Raw genomic sequence first — 17,013 nt, 5'->3', positions numbered from 1 at the left:
AAAGAAATTACATGATGTATACACTGGGAAAAAGTACCCAGCAAATAAACACTTAGGTTGTGTTCCCTGGTGGCTCAGAGGGTAAAGCGTCTGCCTGCAGTGTGGGAGACCCAGGTTCAATCCCTGGGTCAGGAAGATCCCCTGGAGAAGGAAATGGCAACCCACTCCAGTACTCTTGCCTGGAGAATCCCATGGATGGAGGAGCCTGGTAGGCTACAGTCCATGGGGTCTCAAAGAGTCAGACACGACTGAGAGACTTCACTTTCTTTTCTTAAGACAATATGGTAAATGCTTTGGAGCACACAAAGTTACAACACTATGAAAAGTAAGATCTAACTGGGCATCTAAAGGATAAAGAGATAAAGGTTACAAAGCTACATCCTATGGAAATATAATTGGAAATTTACTGCTTACCCCATTTTTGTCTACGCCATTAAAAAATTATTTTTTCCATCAGCCAAATTGCAGAAATTTGATCAGGTCCTTTGAGAAAACAACACATTTATTTTATTTTGCCAGGTCTTACCTAGATATCTCAGCTTGGGAGTTCTTCTCACCATCAACAGTGAACGGAGATGCTCCAGTTAGCAATTCATACATTAGAACACCTAAACTCCACCAGTCAACTGCCTATAAAACAACAGACATTCCATTTTCTAGAATATTAACTAATTTTATCTTATAAAAAAAGAAAAATGAACAGAACAAAGCTATATAAAGTGACTCAGTTTTATATATATATGTATACACACACGCACACGCATTCTTTTGAATATTCTTTTCCATTACGATCTATCACAGGGTACTGAACGCAGTTCCCCGTGCTGTGTAGTAAGACCTTGTTATCCAGTCTAGACGTGACAGTTTGCATCTGCTAACCCCAAACTCCCAATCTATCCTCTCCGTCTCCCCCAAAAATTTTCTTAAAAGTGAAATTTTAAAATTGTAAGTAAGCAAAATCTTTAGACTTATGATAACAGGGCAAAAGCGTATTAATCAGCATTTTTGTTGATTATTCAGTTCTGATAAATATGAAATTTCTTAAAGTCAAAGAATGAAAATGAAAAATAACCCATCAAAAGGAGTTACTTTTTCATAACCACCTAAATCAATTCCTCTTATGGGACACTATCACATAAATCTAATGCTCTTTAGTTTGTGGGAGGAATAGAAAGGCTGAAAATAACATAAAATGTGGTCTACTTTAGAAAACAATTTATAAAACCAGTTAACTGAGAACATAAGCAAATTATATATTTAATTTACATATAGCAATTTATATATATAGTTACTAAATTTAAAGAATCTTGATATATTGAAAATTAATTCTTTGACAATTAGGCAAATCAAGTTCAATAACTGCTGAATATACGAACTGACACCAATGAGAAATTAACTGAAGCTAAAATTTTAAACTCTCTGCTTCCAAATTTCAGGGCCAAGGTTTCAGAGAGATGGTGTAAAGTTGGTGAGCCCAGAGTTATTTTAAAGAAAATATGTAACAATAACATATAAACCAAATCAGTAATTCAGTTGTTTTATTTAGACAAGCAGTTTTACTGTCATCTGAGTCAGGATCCATAGAACGTTGGATATAAACCACGCCCGTAAACTGATACAGAACTACCATCAGATTCCTAGTCATGGACTAAAGCCAATACCACACAAACTTAAAGAACCCCTGTGGGCTCTTAAATACATGACTGGTCCTTAGCAAGGAGACCACTGATTCTCCACCCTTAAGACATTCCCACCACATAAGTGAGACTTTGAAAGGGGATGAGGGAGATGGGGAGATGAGGAGTGAAAAAAACAGAGGTCTTTATTTCGAGAATGTTATTAATAAAGCAAAAGCGTCAAGAAGGAACTGAACAAATCTAACAAGTACTCTGTGCTTACTCGTGTCCAACTCTTTGCGACCCTTTGGACTACAGCCTGCCAGGCTCCTCTGTCCATGAGACTTTTCAAGCAAAATGCTGGAGTGGGTTGCCATTACAGGAAGAAAAAATATCTGACCTAGATTTTAACACTACTTAGAATGCCTCATCTACAGTTTTCACTCTGCACATACAAAGGGAAGCGAGGAGGGTAAAAAAAAAAAAAATGAGCTTTTTCTTAGAGGGCTTAGGAAAACAAACTTAGAGCATCCTGAATGCAAAGCTGCATGACTCCAGCAGGAACAGGATGGACTGTTTGGGTGCCCACGACCCCTCTGCACTGCACTGTGGCTCAGCTGTGTCCTAAAAGGCCAGATCACATGCAACCAAAGTGATTTTTGTTTTAAGCAGGGTTACAAATGATGCTTTGCTCAAGACATGACACTTAATGGAAATAACAGAAAAATTATTATTTCAAGAATTAGTCAATTTTGTGGTTTCCCTTAACAAGAGTATTACTCTCTAAAATAAAAAATTATCCTCATCAACAAAACTTGGAAAAAAAGGGAAATCTAGAATGTCTTAAACTTTCTGTTCTCTTTTTCCTCCAAAATACTAGATATCATAATATGCCTGTGCATGCAAAGGAAAGGGGGAAAAAAAGCAAACACCACCAGAAGAGTCTAAGTTGGTAGGAAGGACTCTTTCTGTGTGTGTGTGTGTGTGTGTGTAGCAGAGCTTTCCTGAGGCGTTAAAAGGACAGAGAACGCCTCTGACTCAGACACCAGCAGGGAGAGTGCCCCGCACACCGGCCTTATCAGGGCCTCGCGGACTTGTCCTGAGACTACACTGTGGGCGTGGGCCTGGCAAGACCTTTCTGCTGTTAGTCCTAATCTTGTCAAGTGAAGATGTCTGTTGTGGGAGTGGGTCTAGTAACAGTATAAGTAGGATTCTTCTCACACATTTCATGGAGATACAGCAGGAAGTGTCAAACACAGAACATACCTTGTCATGTCCTGAGTCTCCCCCTCTGACAATATCTGGTGCCATGTATTCAATGGTTCCACAAAAGGAATATGCTCTTTCAGCCTTAAAACAATCAAACAAACAAAAAGAAATTTAAGCTAGTACGAAAATTGACAAAAAGAGTTAATACCACATGGCAATGTCAAGATATACCACAGTAGCAAAGAAGTAGCAGAATCTACCTGACAGACTCTTCTCACCAGAACAAACCAGTGTATACACATCTGTATACTGGGTTGGCCAAAAAGCTCGTTCAGGTTTTTGGGTTACTCTCTTACGGAAAAATCCAAACAAACGTTTTGGCCACCCTAATGGCACGGGTAAACCTTTTAAACCCTGAAACCCTACTATCATTTATGAATACTTCCATCCATGAAGCCATTCACTCACTCTTCTTTTCTGTACATGGATATATTCCAATCGCTGATTTTTTACAACTGTTCTTGTAAGAAGACAAAAAACCCTAGAAGGGGAACTGTATGGACGTAGCTATATGCTCAGACGCTGTCGTGTCCGACTCTTTGCGACACCGTGGACTACAGCGCGCCAGGCTCCTCTGTCCGTGGGATTCTCCAGGGAAGGATACTGGAGTGGTTTGCCATTTCCTCCTCCAGGGGATCTCCCCTACCCAGGGATTGAACCCACATCTCTTACATCTCCTACATTGGAAGGCCGATTCTTCACCACTAACACCAAAACTTCTAGTGTGAATGACTTTATTTCCGGATCAGCAAGACTGGAAAAACACTGGGAACCTTAAGGGAAAAGGAAGATCAAATGCTAAGAAGGGAAAACGGGAACCCAAAGATGGAAAAGGGTGTAAAGAAGTTTTCCGATCTTATCATCATGTTTCAGTCTGGCACTGTCAACGGTGGGTTCAGAGCTGATGAGCAGAGATGTCCTAAAAGAATACTGTCTCTTAAAGACAGTTGTTTCTCTTTTGTACTACTTCAAAAAGGGCTAATTTAATATATCAACTTGAAAATAAATTTTTAAAAATCAAGTAATTCATAATGCTTCATATCTCAGTGGAATAAAGGAGAAAACTATCTGAATTCTTATGCAGATATATTAAATTGGGGGAAAATAATTCTTTAATAATATACATTCATATGGCTACATCTGAAATTTTAAAGGCACTTCAGTTCAGTTCAGTTTGGTCGCTCAGTCTTGTCTGACTCTTTGTGACCCCGTGAACTGCAGCACGCCAGGCCTCCCTGTCCACCACCAACTCCCAGAGTTTACTCAAACTCATGTCCATTGAGTCGGTGAGGCCATCCAACCATCTCATCCTCTGTCGTCCCCTTCTCCTCCAGCCCCCAATCCCTCCCAGCATCAGGGTCTTTTCTAATGAGTCAGTTCTTTGCATCAGGTGGCCAAAGTATTGGGAGTTTCAGCTTCACCATCAGTCCTTCCAATGAATATTCAGGACTGATTTCCTTTAGGATGAACTGGTTGGATCTCCTTCAGCCCAAAGGGACTCTCAAGAGTCTTCTCCACACCACAGTTCAAAAGCATCAATTCTTTGGCCGCTCAGCTTTCTTCACAATCCAACTCTCACATCCATATACGACCACTGGAAAAACCATAGCTTTGACTAGATGGACCTCTGTTGGCAAAGTAATGTCTCTGCTTTTTAATATGCTGTCTAGGTTGGTCATAACTTTCCTTCCAAGGAGCAAGCGTGTTTTAATTTCATGGCTGTAGTCACCATCTGCAGTGATTTTGGAGCCCAAAAAAATAAATTCAGTCACTGCTTCCAATGGTTCCCCATCTATTTGCCATGAAGTGATGGGACTGGATGCCATGATCTTTGTTTTCTGAATGTTGAGCTTTAAGCCAACTTTTTCACTCTCCTCTTTCACTTTCATTAAGAGGCTCTTTAGTTCCTCTTCACTTTCTGCCATAAGGGTGGTGTCATCTGCACATCTGAGGTTATTGATATTTCTCCCGGCAATCTTGATTCCAGCTTGTGCTTCATCCAGCCCAGTGTTTCTCATGATGTACTCTGCATGTAAGTTAAATAAGCAGGGTGACAGTATACAGCCTTGATATACTCCTTCCCTGATTTGAAACCAGTCTGATGTTCCATGTCCAGTTCTAACTATTGCTTCCTGGGTTACACTTGGGTGTCATTACAATACATTACAAAACTATTTTAGAGAAAGTTTTTCAATTTACACTCTATTCTTCTACCACCAGCAAGGTTCCACAAAAACTTCTTCTTACTTACCAATTTTAAATGTGAAGAACACTATCCCAGTACTGTTATGGAAGTGGCTCTTGTTGTTTAGGTGCTGAGTCGTGCGAGCCCATGGACTGCAGCCCACCAGGTCCTCTGTCCATGGGATTTCCCAGGCAAGAATACTGGAGTGGGTTGCCGTTTCCTTCTCCAGGGGATTTTCCTGACCCAGGGATTGAACCTGTGAATCCTGTATTGCAGGCGGACTGTTTACTACTGAGCCATCTGGGAAGCTCCAATATAGAAGTGATAGAAATTCCCAATTTTATTGGCTGAACATTAAGCTCAGAGATATGACTGTAATGAATTTATTTAAACCGTGTGATAACAAATGTATTGAAAACTACTTAATTATGACATATATAAAGGTCAATAATTTTATATAAATAAAAGTAATTATACAATTTTATATGGTTTATGACTCATTTCTTTTTATGTAATACATATACTGAAAGATTACTATTCCCCAAGGAACTAAAAGAAATAATTCAGTTACACTTAGATATGGAGAAAATTTTCTTTCTTGTCAGCTTGCAGAATAAAATCTCACTAAACAGCTAATATAAACCAGACATCAAAGGTCATTATCTCTCTGCTTCATCACTTCAGTACCAAATATTAATTTCATAACAAACTACTAGAAAGATTAAAGATTAAAGCTAAACAAATCTGACTTCATATAAAAAGTGATGAATAATTGGAAACATCTTGTTAGATATGCTTAGACTGAAGAAAGTGTGCATTAGGAGGCATTCATCTCTTCACTGAATTAATAAAAAACAAATATTACAAAATTACTTTAAAAAACCCCAAACTTCATAAAAATGAATACATAGTGTTTCTATTAATAGTTTATTGTTGTTCAGTCGCTCTGTCATGTCCAGCTCTTTGCAACCCCAAGGACTGTAGCACAGGCTGTAGCCAGGCCTCCCTATCCCTCACCATCTCCTGGAGTTTGCCCAAGTTCATGTCCACTGCATTGGTGATGCCCTCCAACCGTCTCATCCTCTGTCACCCCCTTCTCCTCCTGCCTTCAACCTTTCCCAGTATCAGGGTCTTTTCCAGTGAGTCAGCTCTTTGCATCAGGTGGTCAAAGTACTGGAGTTTCAGCTTCAGCATCTGTCCTTCCAATGAAAATTCAGGGTTGATTTCCTTTAGGATTGACTGGTTTTATCTCCTTGCTGTCCAAGGGACTGTCAAGAGTCTTCTCCAGCACCACAGTTCGGAAGCATCCATTCTTCGGCGCTCAGTCTTCTTTATGGTGCAACTCTCACATCTGCACGACTACTGGAAAAACCACAGCTCTGACTATATGGACCTGTGTCAGCAAAGTGACAGCTTTACTTTTTAATATGCTGTCTAGATTTGTCATAGCTTTCCTTCCAAGAAGCAAGCATCTTCTAATTTCATGTCTGCAGTGACTGGAGCCCAAGAAGGGAAAATCTGTCACTACTTCCACTTTTTCCCCTTCTATTTGCCATGAAGTGATGGGACTGGATGCCATGATCTTAGTTTTCTGAATGTTGAGTTTTAAGTCCGCCTTTTCACTCTCCTCTTTCACCCTCATCAAGAAGCTCTTTAGTTCCTTTTTGCTTCCGGCCATTAGAGTGGCATCATTCATATATCTGAGGTTGTTGATATTTATATAATATATATAAATATATATTTATACAATAATATATTATTAAATAGGTAATATATTATTTAGTATGCAATAGCCCTTTTTGGAATATACAGCAAAAATCATTATATAGCTGACAAAAATAAACAAGTGAAAATTACTAAGTGAGAGTATTTATCATTTAATCTCATCTCTTATTTTGCAAATTCCAGTAAACTGTTTAACTAATTATTTTTAAATTGAAGTTAGTTGATTCGCAATGTTTCAGGTGTACAGCAAAGTGATTCGTATATCTATGGGTTTCTCTGGTGGCTCCCTGGTAAAGAATCCAACTGCCAATGCAGGCAATGTGGGTTCAGTCCCTGGGTTGGGAAGATCCCCTGGAGAAGGAAATGGCAACCCATTCCAGTATTCTTGCCTTGGAAATCCCATGGACAGAAGAGCCTGTGAGCTACAGTCCATGGGGTCGCAAGAGTCGGTCACAGCTTAGTGACTAGATGATAACAACAATCATGTTACAAACCATTCTGGAACTATGTATATAAGTATGCGACAATGTTTACATTTTAAACTTAAAAGTCATAGAAATCTGCACTCTTCCACAAAATGCTAGATATTCATCAGTTTCACGTAAAATGAGTGTGAGACGTATGGATCTTATGATCACTGTGGGAAAGATCTGATAGTCACCACCACTTTCTATGTTTGTTTTTTTCCTTCTTTATCTGACAATGAAAAATATGCCATAATGTAGCTCAGTTCTCCAATGTCTTGACGCACAGAAACCTCGGAACCATATTAAATCCTCAAAGGTATTTCTTCTACCTTCTTCATTAGATTTCTGAGCTCTTTTAAAATTCAGCTATTTTTGGCGGGGGGGATGTAGGTAGTGTCTACACTAATTAATAATTAAGAGATAATTATTTATTTTATAAAAATTCTAAGACAGAAAAATTAAGGTTAAGTGATGAGAACTTCCAGTCCTTGAGAAATAACAGTAAACAAAGATAAAACATTTCTTAAGTCTCTCTGCTACTTTGAAACATTGCCATTTTAGCCCTTGCAATTCTGTATCTGCTTTCTCTTTCTCTGCTCCAAATGGAAGTCTTGCTCCCTCCAGGTTCAAGCTTCTAATGTGTCAGTCCGAATTTCCTGACTATCTTTCACGGTATAAAAAAAAAAAAAGCCCCAATTTTACTTTTGAATTTGTCTTTATCTACCTAGGAATGTGCTTATTATCCAGAGTGTATGCTGAATGCCTTTCAAATAACTATGCCCAGAAATTAAACTGATGAAGTATGATAGGGGAAGGTCTCTGGTGGGGGTAAAAAGATTTCAAGGTAATATGTTGTGAACTATTTTATAAAAAGGCTAAGATAGTACAGCTAAACTGTATTAAGAATACTGTTTATTTATTTAAAAATTAACATTTTTCTCAAGGAGACAGGCAATCAGCCTATCTAGCATTTAAGTTCATGCTATTTTATAAGCAACATTAGAATGAAAGCTACTACAGGGTTAAGATTGTGAAGGAGAATTTAACTGATGTGAGAATACAAAGCAGTGTGTGCACCACCCTGGCGTATAACACGGGGCACTGCTGGTTTAAGTAACAGCTGATCAAGGAGGCTTCACTGGGCCTGAGAGAAGTATCAGATGACACTGGACAAAGGACTGGTTCCTTCTAAGGAAGAATCCAATAGGGACTCAACTGCCAGATTCTCAGGTATTTCTCAGAAAACACTAGATGAAATCCTGTCCAGTTTTTATTTCCCAATGTTTCATCTTGATCTTATCTGCTTATAACAGATAAATTCGTGAGTAAAATATACAGCTACCAGAGAAAATCTGATTCCCCCATGCTCTGTTTTTTTCCCATCTGAATTTCGATACATCTCCTCACAAGGAGTGTATGTAGAAATGCTGCACTTTTAAGAAGAAGCACTGCATTGCTAATCCTCCAAGTCTCTGCTCACAAGACAGACAGGGGAAGCCCCAACGCCAGCGGGCGCTGAGGACCAAGGGCAGCCCAGGAGGCGGGCTGCAGCGGCAAAGGGAGTGACGGGAGGCGTTCCAGACCTCCACGGTCAGCAGCCTGAACTTCAACTTTCGAACGGACAAGAGAGGAGGCCCTCGGCTCAGACGAGGTGGACTGGAATTACCACTCCTGTGTAAACCTTGGAATTTGAGAAAGCTGAAACTTCAGTGAAAGCAAAGTCTAGAAAAAATAAATTCATCCAGCAGCACAGGTTTCTTTCTGTCTGAGCCCTAGGTTTAAAAACAAACAAGTGTTCTTCTGCTGAAACCCGGAGGCTTATGCTTCTTATAGATTTGGGACCCATATTTATTCTTTCCCACGAGAACAGGAAATAGATTCAAGGGATTAGATGTGATAGACAGAGTGCCTGAAGAACTATGGACAGAGGTTCATGACACTGTACAGGAGGCAGGAATCAAGACCTTTCCCCAAGAAAAAGAAATGCAAAAAGGCAAAATCGTTGTCTGAGAAGGCCTTTACAAATAGCTATGAAAAGAAGAGAAGCAAAAAGCAGTCTTTACAGGTATATGAGGCAAATTTACAGAAATTAACCAAATAATAGGTCACAAAGCAAATCTCAAAAACCACAGAAATAAAGCCATATATGTTTTCTTGTCCTAACAGAAAGCAATAAAACTAAAAATCATTTATAAAAAGAAAACTCAAAAACCCTATACACATGAAAACTTAAGAACCCATTCCTAAATAATTCATGGCCCAAGGAAAAACACACAGTGAACAGTAAGAGTGCTATCTACTGTAACTTATGAGATATATCTAGGGCTGTTCTTCAAAATTCAGTTTTACTTCCCTAAAATGGGGAAGGAAATAGCCACCCAAGTCCAAGAAACCCAGAGAGTCCCAAACAGGATAAACCCAAGATGAAACACCCCAAGACACATATCAATCAAATTAACGAAGATCAAACACAAAGAACAAATATTAAAAGCAGCAAGGGGAAAACAACAAATAACACACAAGGGGATTCCCTTAAGGATATCAGCTGATCTTTAACAGAAACTCTTCAGGCCAAAAGGGAATGGCAGGACATACTTAAAGTGATCAAAGAGAAAAACCTACAACCCAGATTACTGTACCCAGCAAGGATCTCATTCAGATATGAAGGAGAAATTAAAAGCTTTACAGACAAGCAAAAGGTGAGAGAATTCAGCACCACCAAACCAGCTCTTCAACAAATGCTAAAGGATCTTCTCTAGACAGGAAACACAGAAAAGGTTTATAAACTCAAAGCCAAAACAACAAGGTAAGTGGCAACGGGATACTTATCAATAATTACCTTAAACGTAAATGGATTGAATGCCCCAACCAAAACACAAAGACTGGCTGAACGGATACAAAAACAAGACCCCATATATGTGTCTGCAAGAGACCCACCTCGAAACGAGGGACACACGCAGACTGAAAGTGAAGTGCTGGGAAAAGACATTTCACACAAATCGGGACCAAAAGAAAGCAGGCATAGCAATACTCATACCAGATAAAATAGACTTTGAAATAAAGGCAGTGAAAAGAGACAAAGAAAGACACTACGTAAGTTTATCAAAGGACCAATCCTTTGAGAAGGATTGATACAATAATTATAAATATATATGCACCTAACCCAGCAGCACTGCAATATGTAAGGCAAATGCTAACAGGTATGAAAGGGGAAATTAACAGTAACACAATAATAGTGGGAGACTTTTATGCCCCACTCACACGTATGGATAGATCAACTGAACAGAAACTTAGCCAGGAAACACAAACGTTAAATGACCCAATGGGCCAGTTAGACCTCACTGATATCTATAGCCATTTCACCCCAAAACAAAGAATCTCACCTTCTTCTCAAGTGCACCCCAAACCTTCTCCAGGACAGATCACATCCTGGGCCATAAATCTAGCCTTGGTAGATTAAAAAAAGTTGAAGTAATTCCAAGCATCGTTTGTGATCACAATGTGGTAAGATTAGATGTCAACTACAGGAAAAAAACTATTAAAAATACAAACATATGGAGGCTGAACAACACGCTTCTGAATAACCAACATCACAGAAGAAATCAATACAAGCTTACCTCAAGAAACAAGAGAAAAGTCAAATAAATAACCTAACTCTACACCTAAAGCAACTAGAAAAGGAAGAAATGAAGAACCCCAGGGTTAGTAGAAGGAAAGAAATCATAAAAATTAGGGCAGAAATAAATGAAAAAGAAACAAAAGAGCCCATAGCAAAAATCAACAAAGCTAAAAGCTGGTTCTTTGAGAAGATAAATAAAATTGACAAACCATTAGCCAGACTCATCAAGAAAAACAGGCAGAAGAATCGAATCAACACAACTAGAAATGAAAATGGAGAAGTCACAACAGACAGCACAGAAACTCAAAGGGTCGTAAGACACCACTATCAGCAGCTATACGCCAACAAAACGGGAGAAACGGACAAATTCTCAGAAAAGCGCAACTTTCCAAAACTGAACCAGGAAGAAGCAGAAAGTCTTAACAGACCCATCACAACACAGAAATTCAAACTGTACTCATAAATCTTCCAGCAAACAAAAGCCCAGGTCCAGACGGCTTCACAGGTGAATTCTACCAAAAATTTAAAGATGAGCTAACACCTATCCTACTCAAACTCTTCCAGAAAATTGCAGAGGAAGGTAAACTTCCAAATTCATTCTATAAGGCCACCATCACCCTAATACCAAAACTGGACAAAGATGCCACAAAAAAAGAAAACTACAGGCTAGTATCACCGATGACCACAGATGCAAAAATCCTTAAGAAAATTGTAGCAAACAGAATCCAACAACATATTAAAAACATCATACATCATGACCAAGTGGGCTTTATCCCAGGGATGCAAGGATTCTTCAGTATCCACAAATCAATCAATGTGATACACCACATTAACAAATTGAAAGATAAAAATCATATGGTTATCTCAATAGATGCAGAGAAAGCCTTTGACAAAATTCAACATCCATTTATGATAAAAACACTCCAGAAAACAGGAATAGAAGGAACATACCTCAACATAATAAAAGCCATATATGACAAACCCACAGCAAACATTATCCTTGATGGTGAAAAACTGAAAGCATTTCCCCTAAAGTCAGGAACAAGACAAGGGTGCCCCCTTTCACCACTACTGTTCAACATAGTTCTGGAACTTTTAGCCACATCAATCACAGAAGAAAAATAAATAACAGGAATCTAGATTGGAAAAGAAGTAAAACTCTCACTATTTGCAGATGACATGATCCTCTACATAGAAAACCCTAAAGACTCCACCAGAAAATTACTAGAGCTAATCAATGAATAAAGTAAAGTTGCAGGATATAAAATTGACACACAGAAATCCCTTGCATTCTTATACACTAACAATGAGAAAACAGAAAGAGATATTAAGGAAACAATTCCAATCACCATTGCAACAAAAAGAATAAAATACCTAGGAATAAGTCTACCTAAAGAAACAAAAGACCTATATATAGAAAACTATAAAACACTGATGAAAGAAATCAAAGATGACACAGATGGAAAAATATACCATGTTCATGGATCAGAAGAATCAATATAGTGAAAATGAGTATACTACCCACAGCAATCTATAGATTCAATGCACTCCCTATTAAGCTACCAACGGTATTTTTCAGAGAACTAGAACAAATAATCTCACAATTTTTATGGAAATACAAAAAACCTCGAGTAGCCAAAGCAATCTTGAGAAAGAAGAATGGAACTGGAGGAATCAACCTGCCTGACTTCAGGCTCTACTACAAAGCTCAGTCATCAAGACAGTATGGTACTGGCACAAAGACAGAAATATTGATCAATGGAACAAAACAGAAAGCCCAGAGATAAATCCATGCACCTATGGACACCTTATCTTCGACAAAGGAGGCAAGAATATACAATAGAGAAAAGACAATCTCTTTAACAAGTGTGGTGCTGGGAAAACTGGTCAACCACTTGTAAAAGAAGGAAACTAGAACACTTTCTAACACCATACACCAAAATAAACTCAAAATGGATTAAAGGTCTAAACGTAAGACCAGAAACTATAAAACTCCCAGAGGAAAACATAGGCAAAACACTCTCTGACATAAATCACAGCAGAATCCTCTATGACCCACCTCCCAGAGTAATGGAAATAAAAGCTAATGGGACCTAATTAAACTTAAAAGCTTTTGTACAATGAAGGAAACTAAAAGCAAGGTGAAAAGACAGCCTTCAAAATGGGAGAAAATAATAGCAAATGAAGCAACTGATAAAGGATTAATCTCAAAAATATACAAGCAGCTCCTGCAGCTCTATTCCAGAAAAATAAACGACCGAATCAAAAAATGGGCCAAAGAACTAAACAGACATTTCTCCAAAGAAGACATACAGACGGCTAATGAACACATGGAAAGATGCTCCACATCACTCATTATCAGAGAAACGCAAATCAAAACCACAATGAGATACCACTTCACACCAGTCAGAATGGCTGCTATCCAAAAGTCTACAAACAATAAATGCTGGAGAGGGTGTGGAGAATAGGGAACCCTCTTACACTGTTGGTGGGAATGCAAACTAGTACAGTCACTATGGAGAACAGTGTGGAGATTCCTTAAAAAACTGGAAATAGAACTGCCATACGACCCAGCAATCCCACCGCTGGGCATACACACAGAGGAAACCAGAATTGAAAGAGACACATGTTACTCCAATGTTCATCGCAGCACTGTTCATAATAGCCAGGACATGGAAGCAACCTAGATGTCCATCAGCAGACAAACGGATAAGAAAGCTGTGGTACATATACACGATGGAATATTACTCAGCCATTAAAAAGAGTGCATTTGAATCAGTTCTAATGAGGTGGATTAAACTGGAGCCTATTATACAGCGTGAAGTAAGCCAGAAAGAAAAACACCAATACAGTATACTAACGCATATATATGGAATTTAGAAAGATGGTAACGATGACCCTGTATACGAGACAGCAAAACAGACACAAATGCAAAGAACAGACTTTTGGAGACTCTGTGGGAGAGGGCGAGGGTGGGATGATCTGAGAGAATAGCATTGAAACATGTATACTATCATTTGTGAAACAGATCGCCAGTCCATGTTCGATGCATGATACAGGGTGCTCAGGGCTGATGCACTGGGATGACCCAGAGGTATGGGATGGGGAGGGAGGTGGGAGGGGGTTCAGGATGGGGAACACATGTACACCCATGGCCGATTCATGTCAATGTATGGCAAAAACCACTACAATATTGTAATTAGCCTCCAATTAAACTAAATAAATTTTAAAAAATAGAAAATCTAATGCATGTGTAAATTTATTACAAAATCAGAAAATATTATTGAAAGAAAAATAATTAAATAAATGGGAAAGATGAATATTTATGCAAATTCATATTGGAAGATTTGATATCCAAAGATCACAGTTTTCTCCAAATTAATTTATAAGTTTAATTCACATGGAGGAACAAAAAACCAAGAATGGAGCAGACAGTGGTGAGGGAGGAGGGAAGCCGGGAATAAGAAACAGAGAAACACAGGACAAGCGCAAAGAGAAGAAAGAGTTCACCTTCCAGATTACAGATGGACCATAAAGCGATGGTCCTTCAGCTTCTTTGGTTTCGACTCAGGGAGAGGCAAGCAGACAAACGGAACTGTAATTAGCCTAGAAACAGACTTACGAGCATGCACAGGAACTTGGCGTACGACAGAAGTTGCATTTCAAATCAGTAGGAAAGGGATTAACTATTAAATGAATAGTTTAGTCAACTGGGTTATCTATATAAAAAGAGATAAAAATAAGATCCCCACCTCACAAATATATATAAATTAATTCCTAATAAATTAAATATTTCAATTTGCTATTTTTTAAAAGAAAACAAAAGATAGTATCTCAGTGCATTGAGACAGGAATAGGTTTCATTTTGAAAGATTCAAAGAAATCAGCAGCCTAATTTTAAACCCAAAGGAACTAGAAAAAGAACAAACTGAACCGAAAGTTAGCAGAAGGAAAAAAATAATAACAAAGACTGAAGCAGAAAGAAATGAAACAGAAGAACAAAAAGAAAATTAACAAAACATATTTAGAGTTAGTTTTCTGAAAAGATCAACAAACTGACAAACTCTCAGATTAAGAAAAAATGAGAGAAGATTCAGCTAAAGTCAGAAATTAAAGAGAAGGCCTTATAAGAAACTAAATCATACACCAACAAATTGAATAATTTAGAATGGATAAATTCATAGAAACATACAATCTGCCAGGACTGAATTATGAAAAAATAGAAAATTTGAACAGACCCATAATCAGTTAGAACACTGAATCAAAATCTCCCAACAAAGAAAAGCGCAGCCACCCACCAGATGGCTTAATTGGGTAATTCTTAAAAAACACCTAGAAGAGTACCGGGATCATTCCTCCTCACACTTTCCCTAAAAAAATGAAAAGAACACTTTCAAACTAATTTTATGCGATAAGCATTACCCTGATACCAAAGCCAGAGAAAGATACTACCAAAAAAAAAAAGAAAATTATAACCCAATATTTCTGATGGAAACCGATATAAACTCAACAAAATGCTAGCAAACTGAATTCAACAGCACATAAAAAGGAAAACTCAACAAAATGCTAGCAAACTGAATTCAACGCACATAAAAAGGATTATACACCATTATCAAGTAAGATCTTAGAATGCAAGAATGGTTCAAGATTCAAAAATCGATCCATACAATGCACCACATTAACAGAAGGAAGGACAAGAACATTATCATCTCAACTGATACAGAAAAAGCATCTGACAAAATTCAATAACCTTCCATGAAAAAAACAAAAAAACCCACTAACAACAAGCTAGGAACAGAAGGAAACCACCTCAACATAACAAAGCCACATGTGAAGAGCCCACAACAAACCCCATAGTCAACGGTGAAAACTCGAAGGCTTTCCTCTCAGATCAGAAACAAAGCAAGGTTCCTTCCTCTCAGCACTCCTATTCAACACAGCACCAGAAGTCTGACCTAGAGCAGTCAGGCAAGAAAAAGAAATAAAAGACATCTAAACTGGAAAGAAAGAAGCAGAACTGTATCTGCTTCCAGATAATATGATCTTATATGGAAAAAACCCTAAAAACTGCACACACAAAAACCCCATAAGAATAAGAGAAGCCAGTAATGTTACAGTGTACAAAAATCAACATACAAAAATCAGTTATGTTTCTATGTACTAACAATGAAATTTTCCAAAAAGAAATTGGGGGGAATCACATTAAAATGAGCATCTAAAAATAATAAAAACATTTAGAAATTAACTTGACCAAGGGGTCAAAAGACTTGGACCATTAAAATTACAAAATATTGGAAGGACTGATGCTAAAGCTGAAACTGCAATACTTTGGCCACCTCATGCAACAAGCTGACTCACTGGAAAAGACTCTGATGCTGGGAAAGGTTGGGGGCGGGAGGAGAAGGGGACGACCGAGAATGAGATGGCTGGATGGCATCACCGACTCTGTGGACCTGAGTTTGAGTGAACTCCGGGAGTTGGTGATGGACAGGGAGGCCTGGCGTGCTGTGATTCATGGGGTCGCGGAGAGTCGGACACGACTGAGCAACTGAACTGAACTGATGAAAGAAATGTAAAAAGACACAAATAAATGGAAAGACACTTCATGCTGGCAGACTGGAAGACAATAGTGTTAAAATATCCACAGTACCCAGATCTACAGAGTCAACAGAATCCCCATCAAAATCCCGATAACATTTTTGCAGAAATAGAAAAAAAAAAATCTTAATTTTTTCATATGTAATCTCAAAGGACCCTTAAAAGCCAAAACAATCTTGAAAAAGAAAGAACAAAGTTGGTTGTCTCATACTTCTTGATTTCAAAACACATTACAAAACTACAGCAATCAAATCATTTTTGACTTAAATAAAGACAGACATACAGATCAATGGAACAGAAGAGACAGCCCAGAAATAAAGTTTTAGGCACATGGTCAAATTATCTTTGCAGGATGCCTATGGGAAGAGGACAGTCTCTGCAACAAATGATGCTGGGCAAACCGGGTGTTCATAAACACAGAAAAATGAAGTTGGATCCTCCCTCAAGCCAGAGACAAAAACAAACTCAAAATGAATTCAAAATCAAAATGTAAAACCTAAACTTATAAAGCTCCTAGAAGAAAACATACAGGCA

General features: G+C 38.2%; 1 protein-coding gene across 7 annotated transcripts in view; it reads right to left on the bottom strand.

Annotated features, from left to right (window-relative positions):
* Positions 1-17,013, bottom strand: part of RPS6KA5 (ribosomal protein S6 kinase A5) — a 189,525-nt gene that overhangs the window by 40,524 nt on the left and 131,988 nt on the right. For all 7 annotated transcript variants that reach the window (XM_055437370.2, XM_088839364.1, XM_088839362.1 and 4 more), the window contains 2 exons: positions 2,883-2,966; positions 527-630 (listed from right to left, as the gene is read on the bottom strand). In XM_055437370.2, the coding sequence (XP_055293345.1) occupies positions 527-630; positions 2,883-2,966 (188 nt within the window). The remainder of the gene's footprint in view (positions 1-526; positions 631-2,882; positions 2,967-17,013) is intronic.

The sequence above is a fragment of the Moschus berezovskii genome, chromosome 9, assembly GCF_049115385.1.
Source record: "Moschus berezovskii isolate FMDL1 chromosome 9, NW_MosBer_1.0, whole genome shotgun sequence".
Taxonomy (NCBI): Eukaryota; Metazoa; Chordata; class Mammalia; order Artiodactyla; family Moschidae; genus Moschus; species Moschus berezovskii.
The sequence above is the reverse complement of the archived record's forward strand: the minus strand, read 5'-3'. Positions and strand labels throughout refer to the sequence as shown.